The sequence below is a fragment of the Carassius carassius genome, chromosome 2, assembly GCF_963082965.1.
Source record: "Carassius carassius chromosome 2, fCarCar2.1, whole genome shotgun sequence".
NCBI lineage: Eukaryota > Metazoa > Chordata > Actinopteri > Cypriniformes > Cyprinidae > Carassius > Carassius carassius.
Genome location: NC_081756.1, coordinates 33143886 through 33163875, shown reverse-complemented (window position 1 = coordinate 33163875; position 19990 = coordinate 33143886). Strand labels below are relative to the sequence as shown.

At 36.6% G+C, this 19990-nt stretch overlaps 1 protein-coding gene across 1 annotated transcript in view; it reads right to left on the bottom strand.

The window, feature by feature from the left end:
* The window catches only part of LOC132109154 (arf-GAP with Rho-GAP domain, ANK repeat and PH domain-containing protein 2-like), a 97722-nt gene that overhangs the window by 37351 nt on the left and 40381 nt on the right, over positions 1-19990 (bottom strand). The window contains exons 10-15 of the mRNA XM_059515294.1: positions 18938-19044; positions 11641-11840; positions 10091-10176; positions 9569-9751; positions 6111-6285; positions 3718-3843 (exon numbers count right to left, since the gene is read on the bottom strand). Of these exons, the coding sequence (XP_059371277.1) occupies positions 3718-3843; positions 6111-6285; positions 9569-9751; positions 10091-10176; positions 11641-11840; positions 18938-19044 (877 nt within the window). The remainder of the gene's footprint in view (positions 1-3717; positions 3844-6110; positions 6286-9568; positions 9752-10090; positions 10177-11640; positions 11841-18937; positions 19045-19990) is intronic.

Here is a 19990-nt window from a genome sequence, read left to right as displayed (position 1 = left end):
AAAAGAAGAGTAACCTGTAAACTCTGCACTACTGAACTGTTTAAGGGGACGTTCACATATCGCGTCTTTTGCGCGCTCAAGTTCGTTATTTCCAACACCGCACCGCATCGAGTTAAAAACATTTAAACTTTTCAGAATGCCACAAGCGCACCACGGGTCATGTGACAAGAACTAACCAATCAGCTTCATTCTTTCCCGTAACAACGTTAAAAGCTCAGTCAAGATGAAAGGAACAGCTGATCATAGTTGTATATGGATTGCCATTTTGAAATAAATTTAGTAGCAGAGCTACTGCAAGCGATTTTTTGAGCTGCAAATCCATTTATCCTTTGCTGAAATTTCTGCGTCTTCAAGGAGAGAGCACGTCATGGTTGCTTAGCAAAGGCAGACGCCTCAGGGGCGCTTCTGCACGAGCGCTTTGGAAAGGAGGAGAAAGCTGTGCACCTAGCGTTTTCCACACGTTTTTAGGCGCGATATGTGAACGGCCCTTAAGACTTTCATTTGTGCAGATTCTCCAGTACAATGTTGTTTGCAAATGTTTAGTCATAAAAGCTGACAGCATTGCTTTTTAACAGTTAACATTTAAAGCTTTACAAACATGTTCTGTCATCAGTTTGTCGTTTACCAGTTCATAATTCAGTCGTGCAGCCTAATTATGACTGAATGAGAGAGGTAAATGTTTAAAGATATTTGAAATGCACTTTTTTTCTAAGTATTCACTGCTCTTTTTCACACAGCAGGTTTTTTGTGTGTGTCCAATTTTTTTTTCTGGACAACCTTCTGATGGATTTTACTTTAAATTGTGAGTTCCATTCAGGTTTCATGCCATTGGCACTTTTTTCGAAGGATTGTTTACAATTTCACAGCATAAGCTATAAAGCTGTTTCCCAGTAAATAATAAAATACAATGCACTGCAATTTTATTCTGTTTTATCCTTATTCTTCGTGAAAAAATGTTCTGAAAGATTCCTTAATAAGCTTTGTTTGGGATGTTAAACTACTTTAGGAGCTCTAAGGACTGCCATGGTGAAAACATTATTTGAAATCTCCTTGTGAAATTAGCTAGAGTATGGGTCAGTGTTGTGATTGCAGAAGAGTTCGACAAAGGATTACTAACACAATAAAACAACTCCAGGTATATTTTTGATGAGGATATGACAGTGCAAAATGGTTAAAATCTCTTAAAAATCTATGCTGAAGGATAAAGACCATTTATTAATAATTTACTTGGGGAAAAAATTGGGAAAACTAAAATATAAGTACATAAACCGATTAATCGATTAATCGTAAAAAAAAAAAAAAAAAAATAATCGACAGATTAATCGATTATCAAAATAATCGTTAGTTGCAGCCCTACTTTAAACAACAGGAGAGTACTGTAGTTTACTAAAGTAGTTTATATTGCTTTAAATATAGCTATATAACAAAGATTGTTCTGAAAGAAATAGGTCTGAAATGCATTTTCTGCAAGTCAAACTCCCGACAAAGGGTCAATTCAATTCTGAATGGTGCACAACCATAAATACACAAATGTATGCACATCCACAATCAAAATATCATTCACAGTGATAACCATTATTATAGTAATCCATTAATGCTGCTGAATACTGCTGTGAATTAATTGTATGACCCTTGTTTTTTTTTAGAATATAAAGGCTAAATAAATGGAAAACATGTGCCTTTGCCTTTGCTTTTGTATTGTTAGATTTGAGGAGAACTGAGAGATATTAAGTGGTGTAACAGACAGAAAGAGCAAAGAAACATGACTGAAAAAAGAGAACGGAACTGCGACGAACAGAAACAGAGGAGAGAGATGAACACCGCAAACTGTGAAACTTGAATGTTTGAAACACTGAAGTACTGAAACACTGAAGCAACACTGTAACACTTTTTATGTTTTCTGATTATGTGTAACATTGAGTGCTAGGGAACAACTAAAAGCAGCGACACTCACTAAACTTCACTGTCTCAGTGTGGCAGAAAAATATGGCTCAGCTTAGATCCCAACCCAAATCATTGGATAGTTATCAATGTAAAAAAATGTATTACCCCTTAAACATATTCAGTGTGGTTGGCTACTTTTTTGACAGTAAGAGTGTGGTGTTTGCTGCTTGTAGCATAAAATGTTGCTACAACTTAAAAGTGAAGTCAGTGCAATAACCGGACAGCCTCAAATCCAGCAGACTGTGCTTTTATTAAAATCCCCAGGACGAAACCATAAATTATTGACATAAGGTTTTATATAGAACGATGTAGACCATTAGTGTTTAAGTCAGTCTCAATAGAAGCTTTCTAAAGAGTCACCGTCACTATGCTAGTGTGTTATGGGTGGCTGCCAGAACATTGTTATGCGGTTACTAAGGTGTTCTGAGTGTTTTCTACAATGGTGCAATGTGGTTGCTAGGGTTGGTACTAGGTGGTTGATTATTGGCCCAAGTTAAAAGAAAAGTCCCACATCACTATGGTATTCTGGTCTCTGATTTGGCTCACATCCCTCCTCCAATGCAAGTCGATGGGATTTTTCACTGCTTTAACATTACCCAGGCCAAAATTCAAAGTTTTTTCTATATTTACACAAATGCCTACTTTTAAAAAGAATATAGAATATACAAATTGGATTTCTGAATTTTGAAAAAGCAAACTGAATATTAGTCGACACATCAAAATAAATGTGCATCTTTAAAGTATGACAAAGGATTACTAACAGATTATTTTGTTAAATGGATATTAATGCATTTTATTTTATGTTATTTCAATGTGCACTTTTTAAAAGTGTATTTGCTTTGTTATAAAACATAGTCATGAAAGTGTTTTTTTCTTTCTCCTTCTTAAAATTATTTCCAGATTTGAAGAACAGGACCCTACAGGTACACATTCAATGCAATTAAACGCACTTCTTTTTTCACAAAGAGATGCATTTTTTTCCATACATTTTATGCCACTGTGGTTTTTCAAAAAAATACTCAAAGGTTTTATCACTACATTGATCGCAGTTCAGGAAAGTTGTCAGATTCTCATCCACTTTGCTGAAGTTTCTTTTTGTTCAAAGAATAAAGAGGCATCTGTTTATTATCGTAACAGATGTTCTTTAAACTTTCAACATTCACCATATTTATTTTTAAGATACTTAGGACTGCATTAAAGCATTTTCAACTATCTGAGCCTAATTCTAAAACACAGCTTGCTTTTTTGCTCTTAAACACATGCACACACGCAGTGGTACCGGGAAAAACTGGCGAGGACCAATGCGGGCAACACAGCTTGAGACACATATCCCTAGGGATACAAGATAGAGACGATAAAAGAGCTCCTACAGTGGAACATGTCCTCCAGATGCTTGTGCTACTCCATAAAGAGTCCAGCTTAATGTAGGGCCCTTTCCTGGACCTGTCTCTAGAGAGAACTTCTGTCTAACCACCAAAGGGCCCTCTCCAGATGCTTGGTAGTGAACAGCATAAGTACAGTGGGTGCCAGAGAGACGATGGGGAAACACACTTGAAAGAATAACATCTTTGGGGGGATTTAGTGTAAGAAGGATGGGGTACTCAAATGTAAGCTGGGCATAATAATATTGCACAAATACTGTGCAACCATTTCCAGTCATGGGTGAGGATAAACAGGAAGCGCAGATGAATATTCATAAGTAATTATGTGGATGAATGGATAACTGAAGAGGTGGGCGTTTGGACGGATGAATGCAAGGGCAGACAGACTCACCGGGTCTTCCCTTCCGGTCCAGAGTGGCCTTGCTGGCATTCACAGAGCAAAAGAGAAATCCGTCCATAAAAGAAGGAACATCAGCCGAAAAACTGCTGTCACATACTGCTTCCAGCTTAGGAAAATCTATAGAGAGAGAGAAAAGAGGGGGGGAGAGATTAAAAAGAAAAAGAAGAACAGCTGATTAGGAATAATCCTATAATGTGACGAGGATGAGAAATGTTGTTTAGTCGCAAACCCAGCTCACTGTTCTGGCTGCTTTCAAGTGAAATTCAATGTTTTTAAAAACTATTTACCTCAGAAGCTTCTTGATAACCAGTAGGTCTTCATGCCAGGTGTCAATCAGCTTTTAACACTTAAATGTCATCCATTTCTCATTTTCCAAGGTTATTTGTTTAGATGACTTGTAAAACAAGACTTAATTCTGCTCCCCTCGTTCCACTATACCTCTTCATCCGCTCTCTGTATTTGCCTCCTTCACTTTAACTCCTTTTTCTGCCTACTACCTTATCACATTCTGATTCAATTAGCCGCTATGCTCAGGTTCAATTTTCTTCGGGAAGGCCGGCAGTACCAATGAGATTTTATCACACACTTCCAGTTGCCAGCATGGAAAAAGTTCAAATAACTTTAATTGAAAAGCCTTTTAATTGAGGGATCTTTCCATCCATCCATCTCTTCCCTACAGCTACAGATACTTCTCCGTTCGAAAGAGAAGGATTAAAAGTGATAATGAGATGGAGGCTGAAGGGAAGTCCAATTTTACGATTTCTGCACACGTGTTGCAAACATACAAATTGAAAGCCTGTTTAAATAATATATTCAAATGTATGCATATGTGAAATTTTCCATTAGACTGTAATGATCCAAAAGAAACAATGGAACTTGTTGCAAGTTGAATGTGTGTGTGTGTGTGTGTGTGTGTGTGTGTGTGTGTGTGTGTGTGTGTGTGTGTGTGTGTGTGTGTGTGTGTGTGTGTGTGTGTGTGTAAGATGATGACTGAATTATCTGACTTCGAATCACATTTACAAGCTATTAAGTTAATGAGGCCATAGCTCCACACAGATTTAGAGGTTACACAAATGTTGTCCTGCTGTTGTTACGATGTAAGTAGGTTTAACAAAACATTGGCAGAACACAGTAAAACATTTGTGGCTGTGCTGACTGGAGGATAGCTTAATTAGGATCATTGGCACACTTTCAGTAAAGGCCCCAATTGAGCAATGTAATGACACATACACAAACTACAGCTAATTACAGACACTTTCAGAGGCAATGCCTTCTTGAAGTAAGGATTTGTGTGTGTATTAAAGTCCTCCATTAGCCTGTGAGAAATGACAATTGTGATGAAGATCTGACTGTGAGGACCAGTTAGACTTCACCAGTCAATACAGGCAGAATGTATTTAAATGATCTACAATGCTGTTTAAAATTTGGGGTCAGTAAGTTTTTTTTTCTTAAATTAATAATTTTATTCAGCAAAGATTATCTATTGTAATAAATGCTGTTTTTGAACTTTTTGTTCATTAAAGAATATTCATCAAAAAATTCTGTATTAGGCAGCACAACTGTTTTTTAACATTGCGACTGAAAATTCAGTTTCGCTATCACAGAAATAAATTACAATTTAAAATACATTAAAAAACTGTTATTTGAAATTGTAATAATGTTTCACAATATTACTGTTTTTATTGTATTTTTCATCAAATAAACTGCCTTGGTGAGCATAAGACTCTTTAAAAGCAAAACAAATGAGATTGGTCCAAAACCTTTCAACAATAGTTTGTCTTCTCTATATCTGCATTGTCTATAGGTTTTACACACAGCAGTTCTTTTATGCATATTTGATAATATGTTAACTTCTGGTACAACTTCATCCCGTATTCCTTCAAAATAATAGAAATGCAGGTAAAATAAGTCTCTTACGTTCACCAAGCCTGCATAGATTTGATCAAAAATACAAAAAAAAAGCACTATTGTGAAATACAATTACAATTTAAAATTTTAATATATTTTAAAATGTAACTTAATTCTGTGATGGCAAAGCTGAATTTTAAACATCCATTACTCCAGTCTTCAGTGTCACAAGATCCTTCAGAAATCATTCTGTAATGCTGCTTAATATTTGTGGAAACAGTGATACATTTTTTTATTGGATTCTTTGATGAATAGAAAGTTATTTTTATATATATATTTATATCTACATATCTATATATATATTACTGTCACTGTTACTTTTGCTCAATTTACTGTGTCCTTGATGAATAAAAGTAGTAATTTCTCTCAAAAAACTAAACAGTATTGTTTATGTGGTGGCCCATATTTCACAAGATATTGCAAAGTATGGCACACTGTACGCATCATGATGAAGTGAGTTTCTTAAGCACACACACCTGAGAGCTTGTTGTGGTGGAGAAACTCCATCTGCAGCCTCTGGCCTGCTTTCTGTGCCATTAGATAGGGGGTGGAGTACTCTGGGTCACCTGTCGCACACATCACATCCGCCCCACTGAAAACCAGGGCCATGGTTTGCAGGATATCAGGGAGAACCACTGCAGCACACAGGGCCTTCGGACACACACACACACACACACACACATGCACAGAGGAGGGGAACAAAACATGTAGTATGAACAAAACTAAGCATCAGTGATGGAAAGAGCACAGCAGCACTTTTGGGCACAGAAAGACTACACTGAATCTGACAGCACATGATGAATTAACTAACAACATGGTCAAAGCACCACTCCTTTTGCAGCTATATGGAAAACAAACATTTGTGGTATGCAGCTTTACTTGGAATCTTGCTACAGAATGACAGGAAGCGGGGCATCCACAGAAAGAATCCAGTCAGTCCAATTAAAAAGAGATGGAGGGGGAAAGAGTCAATAAATACAATAGTGTGTGTCTCTGAGAGAGAGAGAGAGAGAGAGAGAGAGTGTTGGCAGGAGTGATTCAGTCGAACACTGCTCTCATCTAAAACAGCCAGCCAAGCTATCGATCCTCCTCAAACAAGCTCGATCCACTGGAGAACAAGGACACAGAGACAGTAAACCACACACATATACGTACTCCAATACATACCTGCCACTACCAAGTACAAAAGAATCAAAACTTCTCCATTTTCTTTCTTTTTTTTTTTATAATTTCAAATTATTTTCTTATTTTTCATTTTAAAAAATACCATTCAAAAGCCTTTTGTTTTTTAAAGAAAATAATTTTATTAAGCACAGTTATTTTTATAAAATCTATTACATATAAATGCTGTTCTTTTGAATGATTCGTTGAAGAATACTGACAAATATTTATCATGGTTTCCACAAAAATAGCTAAACTTAAAGCAGCACCACTGTTTAAACACTGATGATAAAAGTATTTCTTGAGCACCAAATCAGCATATTAGAGTGATTTCTGGAGGATCATGTGACACTAATGACTGGAATAATGGCTGCTGAAAATAAATTACATTTTAAAATATTATAAATATATATTTATTTTATAACGCAACACAAAATTACTGTTTTACTGCATTTTTCATCAGATAAATGCAGCTTTGGTGAGCATAAGAAACGTATTATTATTATTTTTTAAATCCTACCAACCACAGACGTTTGATTGGAAGAGTATGTTATTAGCATAATAATTTGAGTAAAAAGCTTAACTGGAAATAAATACATACATAAGAATATTTCAGTATTTTGGTTTGTCTATTTTTTATGACAGCAACACTTCACCTGCTTTAACTCCTGTGTCAACCTGATAATCATGCTCTCCAACATTAAGCCTATATGAGATGTATGTACAAACAGTCATATGATCAATGTCTCTTTTTTATTTACTTTGTGACAATAATACATTTATACAAATAAAGATAATTTCATTCAGTGTCTGGAAAATGTTCTTCCAATGACATAAACCCCAAGGGCGTCCCTTAATGTGTGTGTGTACATGTTCTCTAGGTCACATTTGCTGACGAGACTTCCTGGAGGTCACTGATTCTAATTGAGAATAGTTGTGGACTATAATACAGATAAAGACACACATACACGCATACAGTACATGCATACTCTATATATAAATCAAACAATACAACATAATGATAAATTATGCCACTGATGGCAAAGTGTGAAATCAATTTCATCATTATTCTAGTCTTCAGTTTCACATGGTCCTTTACAAATCATTAAAAAAAATGTTTTTATTATTATTGAAAAACAGTTGTGCTGCTTAAAAGAAACAAAAGAACAGCATTTATTTGACATTCTTCTCTTTTCTCTTTAACATTATAAATGTCTTACTTTTGATCATATGTGTGTGTGATGCCATTAAGATGCCTTCTTTATGTATTAGTTGCCATTAAGATCTACAAAAGCTCACAGTTGAATGGACACCCATAAACATCCATTTGTTTTCTATCATGGTGGGGGACATCTATCACATTGAGCAAATTTCAAACCTTTCTGCATTTTAACATGTTCATTTTCACATGCAATTGCATGCTTATTAAGCAGTTTACTTTGGCTGGTACCGACAAGGAAAGGAAAAGAAAATGACGTGGATGTGTGGCCAAGTATGGTGTCCCATACTTGGAATTTGATCTCTGCATTTATTTCATCCAAATGCACACACACAGCAGTCAGTAGTGAACAAATGCACACACACACACACTGTGAGCACACACCCGGAGCAGTGTGTCTTGCTCAAGGGTCTCTCCTCAGTTGTGGAATTGAGGTGGAGAGAGAGCGCTGGATATTCACTCCACCGATCTACGGACCCTGAGACTCGAACCCACGACCTTCAGGTTACAAGTCCGACTCTCTATCCATTAGATCACGACTGCCGGCATTTTCAAGTTTAACTTCTTCTAAACTCAAAACCACTGCCTGCCAGGCTGACTACTACTTGAAACTTCAGGCTGAACGAAAGTATCAGAAAAGAGCTCAAATGAAAACTTAAAGAAACATATTACATCAAGGCTTAAACAAAAACTTTAAGAAAAAGGGAGGATTTTTCTAGAACATTTTGTTTGTGTCGGTCCCAGACGTACCTTTCCATTTATAATCTAATCTCACCTATATATGTACCTGCACTGTATTCTTTATCTTCCTCTCACTCTCTGTCTCTCTCTGACACACAAACACAATCATATAACTTTTTATAACTCATGAAAACTCCCCAGTGCTGCTCTCATCTCACATACACCTAATCCACAGTTCCAATCCTCTCTCTCCTTCTGTTCCCTCTCTTTTGCCCCCCGCTCCAGAAAACAAAAGCAGGCTTGATCAGTGTTTGTGCTGACGGGGAGGAAAAAATGCATCTTTTGGCTTAGAAAAGTGTAATGCGGACAAACTCAGTAATAACAATCAAAACACATACACACACACACACACACACACTACTGAATAATTAGGAATCATGCACAAGAAATCCTGTTAACTCATAACACATCAAATTATCTTTTATCTTTTTTTCATCAATTTCTTTAACATTGTCAAAATAAGGTCTTTTTCAAGTATAACGTTACAGCACTTTGATTGTAGTTGATTGCAGTTTATTTAATGCTGTGCAAAAGGAAAGCGGAATCTTAGCATGGTTTAATAACCCTGGCAACCTGCTCTAAAGTTTGGAGAGAGACAGTTACCATGGTAACCCTAATTTACACCTGGTCTATCAGGTGAGCCACAGCACAACAGATGTATACACACACACACACACACAGCCACCAACATCTCCAGGCCTAATGGGCCTTTTAATGAGGTAGAAGAAAAATAGCACTAATCCAAAGGCCATGTTAGCACACATAGCACTCTCTCATACACACACACACACACACACACACACACACACACACCTTGTTGAGTTCCTCTTGAGTGTTTAGACATAATAGAACTTTCTTGTACTTCCTAGTTTTGTACTTCCTGCGGATAAAGGATGCACGCTGCTCCGGCGATGGCTGCTTGCAAAGCTCGTCCTCTGGGGGAAGATTTGCTTCCCAGAAGCTGTTGGAGTTTTTATTCCCAACATCTAAAAACAGCTAAAGAGAGGGACAGAACGTGAGGAAAATATATTTCACTTAAAAGGTAAGATCACCCAAAAATACAAATTCTGCCCTCATGTCATTCTATACTTTGTGTGTTTAAAAAAAATATTGATATATTTTAATGAAACCATTCCATCCCTCTATTGCCTCCATTGAGTGGACTTTCAATGAAGGGAAAGAAGTTTTCATTACAAACATTTTCCTTTGTGTTTCAAAGATAAGCAAGATACGTAAGGGTTCAGAATGACGTCAGGGAGGGTAAATATAAATCTATAGATTTACCATCCCTTTAAAATCAATATGTAAGTAGTGACTACCACAACAGATCAGTACCTCAATGAGCTCATTGGTCCAAATGCTGCTGTCTAGCTTCAAGCTGCGGACCTTAGAGATACCAGGACCCAGGAATCGATGCTGACCTGGAAACAGATACTGACCTGAACTATTCATATCTAAAACAGACAACGTTCATTTAACGGTCAATTACAGTATGTCATATTCACAAAAACAGATGTTAAAACTTCCTGTTCACTGATAGTGTCTTGCCTAACCTCAAAACTAAGCACAATTTCACACTAAATGGTATAAAGTAACAACTCGTATGGCACATATACAGACAGAGTCCCACTCATTATTCATTTCATCGTATTCTTTCCAGTCACTCTTTTCTCCAGCCTGCCACAGCTATGATTGCAAATGAAAGGCGCGAAAAAGCCATTAATTGCTAATGAATCATAAGTAATTAAATGTGTTTGTTGGTCGGCACATTTATTTCGCTGATCTCCAGGCACAGTAGTACTTGTTGTTTATGCGAGAAACAGATGAATTAAACATGGCAGGAAGAAACATATATTTGAATATGGAGTGTGTGATTTTCTAGTATAATTAGCAGCACTTTAGCGTTAGCGTTTGCTTCAGTGAAACCTTATTTAAAGCATCAAAAGAGAACAGAAACCATCAGAAAGGTGGAGAAATTTCTCTTTGTTACCTTATTTGAAACTATTAAAAGAAAGAGTGAAAAATATGGGAGTACCGGGTGTTTCTATGGCAACCGCAGCCTCACTTGAGGAATGTCTCTAATCACAGAGTTCGATTTAAAGAGCTTATTGCAATTACATGCATAAAGAAACAGACAAACCCGAATATGTGTCACACAGCCAGGGATGCTGATTTATATCACAGTGTGTTAGAAGATGAGAGTTGTGGTAGAAAGTGACAGAAGTGAATGAGGGAAAAAAACAAGTGGGAACTTTAGATAAGTATTATAGATGTGAAGATGGATCGTGAGAAAGAGGAAATCACTTCACCTGTCTCTCTCCATCTCCCACTGAACACAATTTGCTCTCATTTAATCGTTAGCTGTACGTTATATTCCCAGTATTTCGCTCTCGCTCTCCTAATTGTCAGCTGCAGAAGTGCAGATAATTAAAGAGTCTGTGCCACAGATTCCATGAAGGCTGCGATGCACATTTAGAGAAAGTGTCTCCCCACTCGATGGCTCGCTCAGCAGCCATCTGCACACACTCAGCAAGTGGTTCCTCCTGTATTATGACCTTATGTAACATTAAATGACTGCATAACTGAAATAATAAGTTCATTTATGGTGTCAGAGGGGGGTCAGAATAATCTAAGCAGCGACAATATTGGGAAAAAGAGCTGAGGAACAGGGGAAAGATGGAGTAAGAAGTGTGTGTGTGTACGGGACACTATACTGAGTGAAATAGAGGAAGGGGAGAAATAGAGAAGAAAAAAAAAAGAGATGGCATTTACTCTGTCCCTCTAAAGTACAAAGGAACAAATATAAATCTAATTGTGTGTGTGATTTTTTCGTTTATGTTGTGTTCGTTCTTGATCTGCTCTTTCTGTTTGTAATTGTTTCTTACCAGCACAATCCTTGCAGATGACCACACACAGGTTGATGGAGGCCCATTCTGGCTCCGGAGCCTGACAATCAGCGCACTTCCTGTTGGACTTGTTGAACCAAACCTTCTCAAGCACCTCGTAATTGCATAATGTCTCTACGATGGACTCTTGAACTACCTCTATCCATTGCTCTCGCTCATGCTCTGACTCCACTGTGAAACTGACACAAATAACACAAAACTCATACATTTTATCAGACTGATTTCACGTTAAGTATTACAGTAGGTGATTTAAATAAAGGCACTTGCTTGGCTCTTTAAAGCATTATTGACTCTGATTAGCTGTGAAATGTTTTCACCCTTCATCAGCTAAAAAAAAATGGTTCTGAAAATGATTCCAATAATATCATTGTGAATGGGCCTTAAGGGGTTGTCACATTTATCATTGTTTGGCAAATTTTCAAGGGCAAAAACCAAATCAAGAATTTCACATGAAGGCGAAAGATTGCCCAACACAGATTTGACACATTTCCCGCTTGGTTTGAAAATCTCATGCTTCTGTATGAGATTTTGTTAATGTTACAGCATCTTTTAAGCAGTGACATTAAAGGTACATCTACCTGCATGACTTTCTTCGGTGGATCACAAAAAGAGAAATGCTTAAGACTGTCACTCTTGGTCACTCTTTCTCATGCACTACAGTGAATTGAGACTAAAGATTTTAGAAAAGGTAGCATAAAAATAATCATTATATTTTGTCCAAGTTCTGCAATTATTACAGCTCACTGAAGGCAAACTGTATGACTTCAGAAGCCTTGGAATACAGTGAGCAAATAGTATTGCCCATTTATGACACTTTTATGGTGCTTCTGACTTTTTTGAAGCTTGAAAGCTTCAGCCCCCTTTCATTTTGATTGCATGGAAAAGATCTATTAACACATTTTTTTAGGATTTCTTCTTTCGTCTTCCATGACAGCAAGAAAGTCAAAAGGTTAGGAATGATATGAGGATGAGTAAATGATCCACATTTCTGGGTAAACTATCCCTTTAAGTTGAAGCCTATAGTAAATCGGGTATTGTCAAATTTCAAGACAGGGCCAGAAATTCTTCACCATCAGTTTTCTAAGCACTGACTCAAATATAAGGAGTCTGTGTGTGTTCATCCAGTCAATCACCAGTTTGCGTCGCACTGCGCCCAGGTCAAGTAGCAGACAAATAACCATGGCAAACACCAGTGCAGTTTAAATGTAAAACCAGTAACAGCTCTGAATCTGCCTTTCATTTCCATTATAACCCCCTCTGTGCCCATTATTTTAATTGAGCACAGAGACCTTGATACCTAATTTCTTTGAAAAATTCCAATTATTTTGCCAACAACTAATACTAAATAGTCGGCCAGCCTCATATCGCTCAATGTTCAGAACGCAACTACAAACAGATCAATATTCTGTCCTGTGCACAAAAACAAAGCTAAGAGATAAAGAGGAAAAATCTTTAACAATGCACACCAGCCAAGAAAAGAAAGCGATAGCTTTTCATTGTTTGTTGTTGTGTCTTTTTTTTTTCAGGGGAACTACATCAGTCATAAAAGGATCATTAAAAAACAAACACGAAAACATCTCATCGATTAGGCCTCCGCAAATGGATGCTTTGTTGGAAACATCAGCTTGTGGTGGGTCACAGGTGAGCGATGCCTGTATTGTACAGCCATTACAACAAAGCTGATATTTAAAAAGAAAAAAAAGAAAGAGAAAGGAAGAGAAAAAAGATCAATAATGAGTGTGCTTCAGATGGATAGTATCAGAGCGGCAGGACATTCATAATGAGAGAGTGGCTGCTGGAATATAACACAGCAGGCAACAAACTCTGAAAAAATGATACTAAAAAGGCTCAAAAGGGAGAAATTGATGGAGTTTCCTATGTCTTTTGATAAATCTCACATCATCCAGCTATGCAAGCACTCAATTTCATTATACACAGGTAAAAGTTACAACTGTATGATGCTAATCTTTTCACAAAGTTCAGCCATTTAATCCATATTTTATTATAGCTGGTGCAATCACTTAGTAAGAACTAGAGCCCGACCGATATATCGTCCGGCCGATATTATCGGCCGATATAAGCTAATTGCATTTAAATCGGCATCGGCATTTATAACGGCCGATGAAACATGAGAAACAGAGTCTCATGTTTCACTCATGTTATGAGTGTTGCATAGTGCGCCCACCAGAGGGAGCTCTGCAGCTCCAGAGTTAACAACAGCGCCAGAAGTCCACTACAGAAGAAAGCAATCAGCCAAGCCACGGAGATGTAACTTACTGTTTTGACGGTGAGTCTGTCGTTCGTCATGTGAAATGATTGTAGATTTAGTTCATACCCTGCATATAAAAACTGTGTGGTAGTTCTAGCTAACGGTCCTATCATTATCACTTCTAAATATTCTGTATCATCACTTACAGCCGTTAATGCATTGCTATATTAGATTAGCCACAAAGCTAATACCATGTTTATCAGTGGAAGAGCGCGAACGTTAATAGGAGGTCAAACTATAACGTTAGCGTTTAACTTATTCTTATTCTATTGCGGTGTGTTTCCCACATAATGACCGCGTAATTGGGCCTTTCACACAGGACGCGGTATGCACGGCGCTTGCCGCTGGGCTCAGCGTTGCCCTTCAGATACAACGCGATTTTCGCTGCGCTATGGCGTAGACGGGGTTTTAAAAACGTTTAGCGGGAGCTCTTTCATAGTCTGTTCCTCCTCCTTTCGGTCAGAAGCAAACATGTATCTGTCCCGTTGTAAGAAGCGAGCGATAGCGCTAGTCCTGCTGATGAGAATTAAGAGAGAAGCAAGGAAGAAGAGGCTACCCTCAGGTCCAGAGAACAATTTGGTGAATTCAGGCTGGTTACGTTACTCTAACGCTAATAGCTTCCTTTTTAGCAGGCCCCTTAAATGCTTGCTATTAACTTGTTTGAAGGTGGTTCTTCTCAAAATTGACAGCGGTGTGTTCATGACACTAACGTTAACCATTCAACTTCGAATTGATTCCGTAATCTTCCGGTAATAGTAGGCAAGACGATGTTTTGATTCAGACTGCACAAAGAGAAGAGGAGAAGATATACGGGTCTGTTGTGAATGTGTCTGTGAGAGCAAATATAGTGTAGTTACAGTAACTACAGTAGGTGCGTCAGAAATGATTAAACCAGAGGGGACATGTAAATAAATGTGAGCTGAACAAGCGCTTTTTTTTTCTTTTTTTTTTACATATTGTTTCAAAGCAGCTTTACAGACATAACAGGAAAATGTTGAAATAATATTGTTAAATATAAGTAGGTAATACCTATTATTTGACAAATAAAAAAAATATATATATTTCTCATTTTTGCCTATGTAGGAGATCCCAGTTTATTATTATTATAATTCGAATGATGACATGAGTAATGATACATGGTGATATTATTAATACACATGCTTATTCTTTCTCTGTCTCTCTTTCTGCCTACAGATGGCTGAAAAAGGTGAATGCTGTAGCAGCAAAGTGTGGGACTACTTCTGCAAATACTTTAACTTTAGTATTATAATTTATTTACAGTACACACACAGACTGTTAAAACCATTTTCAACTGGAAGAAAGTAAACGTGTTAAATGTTTAAAACCAGACTGTTTTTTGATCATTAAAAAATATATACTTTTGATGTGCAATTGTTTAGTCATTGAGACCGTAATCTAAGGCTTTTTTTTTTAACATAGTCCATTCTGGAAAATGGTTTATACAGCCCACATACATAGAACAGGCAGATATTTTGCTATTGAATGTTGTGTAAGTGCAGTTTATAGGAAATGGGTCTAATATCCAGATTATTTTTAAAATCAAAATATCGGCTTATAAATCGGCTCTTTTCGAGTTAATATCGGCATCGGCCCCCAAAAATCCATATCGGTCGGGCTCTAGTAAGAACATCTTAATAGATAAACCAAGACAAAAGTTTCACCTTTCCTGAAATGTTAAACTAAGTATTGAATGTAAAAGTAGAAATGTTTTTGTTTATTAACTTCGGGTTTGGTTAAAACAATTCATGTACAATTCCAGATAGATGCGAGAAAAGTTGTGAATACTTTATATTCTTTAAATCTGGAATTTTGTAGGAACGGATCAGAAACAGTTATTTCTATAATGGTGCATATGCAAATATACACTAGAGCCCTGCATGGGACTGTTTTCTTAATCTTGCGCCCGTTGAATTTCTGACCATTATTGTCTGTTCCCGCAATGTGTGTGTGTTCCACTCCAGCCTGCGCACACAATTTTTGTGTCCGCCTGTTCCCACAAACATTCTAATATATAATTTTCATGCATCAGGTATTTGTTATCAATATACAGGGTATTGAAATTGCTCTCACTATTCACTGTAACTTTCGAGTCTGTGATCACACGCGCTCTGTTTAAAGGAACCGCATCTTAAAATGTATTTGTCAATGAGGTCAGGATCTGTTAAGCAGTAAATCCTCCACCATGGTTTTGTCAGTCACCAACTCGACCCATGACCATTGAAATCTGACTCCCGTAGCTTGTTGTAGAAAACCTTTGAGCTGTGTTTATGGATCAAAGGTCAGAACAGTGAATTTAAATGTGTATTTTAGGTATGGAAATGACCTATTTTGAGTTTTGATATTTGAGATATGGTAATTGAGCTACTTTGGGCTGTTTTTAACTGGTATGGGTTAATTTCATCAGGCAGCCCTTCCAACCCTGTCTGTATGAAGCAGAGCAGACTGTAGTGAAAGACAGTGGGGTGGTGCCACGGTGGGCAAGTAATGTCATCGGTGTACGACCAAACCGTGTAACACTGACATCCGCAGCACGTCTAGTTTTTATGCAACTCAATGCATTTAGACATGAAGACATAATCAAGACGATCACCTAAGTTTCAAACCGAGCATCAGAATGAGGAAGAAAGCTGATTTAAGTGACTTTGACCATCACAATGGTTGTTGGTGCCATGCAAGCTGGTCTAAGCACTGTATTTCAGAAGCTGCTGATCTGCTGGGATTTTCACACACAACCATTTCTAGGGTTTACAGAGAATAGTCAGAAAAAGAAAGAATATCAAGTGAGAGGCAGCTCTGGGAGTGAAATGCCTTGTTGATACCAAAGGTCAGAAAATGAGCAGACTGGTTCAAGCTGATAGAAGGGCAACAGTAGCTCAAAGAACCACTCATTACAACCAAAGTATGCAGAAAAACACACTGAACCTTGTAGCAGACAGACTACACAAGCAGAAGACCACATTGGGCGCTACTCCTCTAAGCTCAAACAAGTTTCTTAAACATGACAATGAGTTTACTATACTCAAACCGTCTATGCATTCACCCAATCCAACAGAGCACTTTTAGGGAGAAACACATCATGGATGTTCAGCTAACAAATCTGTGTGAAGCAATCGTTGTCAATACGGACCAAAATCTGAGAGGAATTTTTCTAGCACCTTGGTGAATCTATGCCACAAAGAATTAAGGCAGTTCTGAAGGCATTCAGACTTTTTTAACTAATAGACATCTCTCACTTGTGTTTTAAAAAGTACATAAATATCCAAACAATACATTAAATGAGTTGCTTTACTTTTTAGGTCACTAGGAACTCACTGGTGCCTAAATAAGTTTCAACTCCCGAAGTAGAAAAGCTTCATAATATTATACACCCTCAAGCATAGTTTAACTTTAGAATGAGGATTCTGAGAAAATACAACCATTTGTTTTTTACAACCAACACATTTTATATTCTTTGTATGTTGTTTAAGGACTCTTCAGCACATTCTTGAACTTATGATTTTAGGACGCCCTCTCCTAGGGAATGTAGAAATGGTGCAGATTTGTGTCCATCCTTACATAATTCTTCATAGACTTAAAACAATCTTTGAAATGCCTTTTGCACTTGAATACAGTGCAGTTGTGAAGAGCAGATCAATAAAAGTTTTTAAAATGGCATAATAGGTCATTCCAACACTGGAACAGCAATTACATTCTTTTCAGAACTCACTGATCTTTGAGGTTTGCATGTTATCAGCAGTGTTGGGAAGGTTACCTTGGAAATGTTATAGGTTACAGATTAACCTATTTAAAATGTAATAAGTAGTGTAACTATTTCAAATAATTAATGTAACTGATTAAATTTGATTACTTTTCTAAATTTCTAACATATGTTTTCAAATGTTAAACATTTTAAGCAGGCAGGATTTACTTTATATTACTCAATACTCATTGATCATTGGAATTAAGATAATAATTATTTATTTGTAAAGCACATCCACCACAAAATCACCTCTTTTTACTTTGAGATCGTTCTGAGGTTAAATACAGATTTCTAAAAAAAAATAAAAAACATATATGCATAAACCCAAATAAGAAATAAAAAAGTTATCATATAAACCTGTCCTATTTTGTCTATTTTTATCTTCCTAAACTCCTGAAACATTGGTGTCTCATATTCTAGAGCAGTAAATGATATTTGGGAAAGAAATCAATTAAATCAATGTGTGTGTGTGTGTGTGTGTGTGTGTGTGTGTGTGTGTGTGTGTGTGTGTGTGTGTGTGTGTGTGTGTGTGTGTGTGTGTGTGTGTGTGTGTGTGTGTGCTCTTGTTATCAATTTTTCAATTATTTCAAATTCTTATAATATGACTATGCTCCAAACAACAGTTTTCTTATTGTCTAATGTCTACACAGGCACACACACACACACACTCACACACACACACTCACTCACTCACTCACTCACCCAAGGGACTTAACTAATTCATCACAGTACACACAAATGGGATTGAAATGTCCCTTATATTAGACAGATGTTTTTTAATAGAAAAAGAATGAAATAAAATACATTTATAATTAACATATCATTTGGCTAGGGGATAAAATGCTACTTTTATTAGAAGTAAATTTTCCTCAATTACTATTATGCAAATTAAGTCATTTGAAATAAATAAATATTTATGTAATCATAATCTGTATTTGAAATTTAGAGCATCTCTGAACTCATAATCTGGAGGCATTTGTGTAAATAAATGATTGTTCACAGTAAGAAGTATGACCTTGAGTGAAACTTAAAATAATTAAGTAAAGAATAAATTGTGTTAAGAAAGTCCAGGTAAGAAGCTTAAATCTGTTTGAAGGTCACAAGAAAAAAGTTTAAAACAACATCTAACAGTCAATTAATGGTAATATTTTATTCTGATAAGAGATTTTCTTTTCTTTTTTTCTTTTTCTTTCTTGTTTTTCCTGGCCTTATGCTAATATACAGTAAATAATATTTTAGCAGTTTACCAGAAGGATTTGAAAGGTGTAGTGATCTCAAATCCTTTCCTCTCAACTTGTTTCACACACGCAGCCGTCAGGTCCACCACAGTGATGGCCAGCCCAGCATTAAAGTCCTGTGAAGAACCAGCATAAACATTAAAACACTCAGTTTTTCATATCCACTTTTTAAAATTCCAACATCAGGAACTGAAATGAGTAGAGTAAATGAAGCAGATCAGTTACTGATATGTCAGTGGACCAAAGCATTCACAATCAAACATTCTGTGTGTCTGTTTAGAACATCATAGCTGGAGTAAATCAAGTGAATAAGGGAAAAAATATGCTAACTATAAAAATCTTACAAATGCAAGGAAACTACAGTGTGAGAAGGGTCAAAGGGCACACAGAACAGAAACTGAGCTTAATGGAGGGTGAATACCTGCTGATCCATAGATCAGAGTCTCAATAAATTAAGTTTATTCCACACAAGAACAGGCAGGAAATACACAACAACATTTTTTTACAGACTTTACCAAATACTTCAAGGTTAATATGAAAACCTCTCAGAAGAACAAGGGATGATTCTGAGAGGAAATTATAGGGTACAAGAAAAAAGGAGGTGACAACAGCCAAAGGCTACTGTACCGTCACTTCCAATTCATATCGAAAATCTTTGGTAGGGGTCTTTCGGTTCAGTGTGCATGTGTACTGAACAAATACAGCATTGTTTAAACCATGAGTACAACTTCACTGGAAACTTCCAGTTTTATATATTGTTTCTTTTGATAAGAAACAAAATCTCATCTTTCAAATTATATTCATTCTTTTTTCTTTACCTCAGTGCAAGTTATCAATGTCCACAGCTCATTAATTCACAAGAGAAATTAAGCATTTCGCTAAATATTAGATTTTATAATCATTCGATTTTACTTACCTGTAAGTGATGTCTTAAATATTTAATGTAGTATGCTTAAACCTGTTATGAAACAATTTATGAGAGCCACTGTGTAAATGATTATATTTCAACAAAAAATAAGTTAATTTAAAAACTGCAGTGTTGTTTATTATATTTAAAAATAA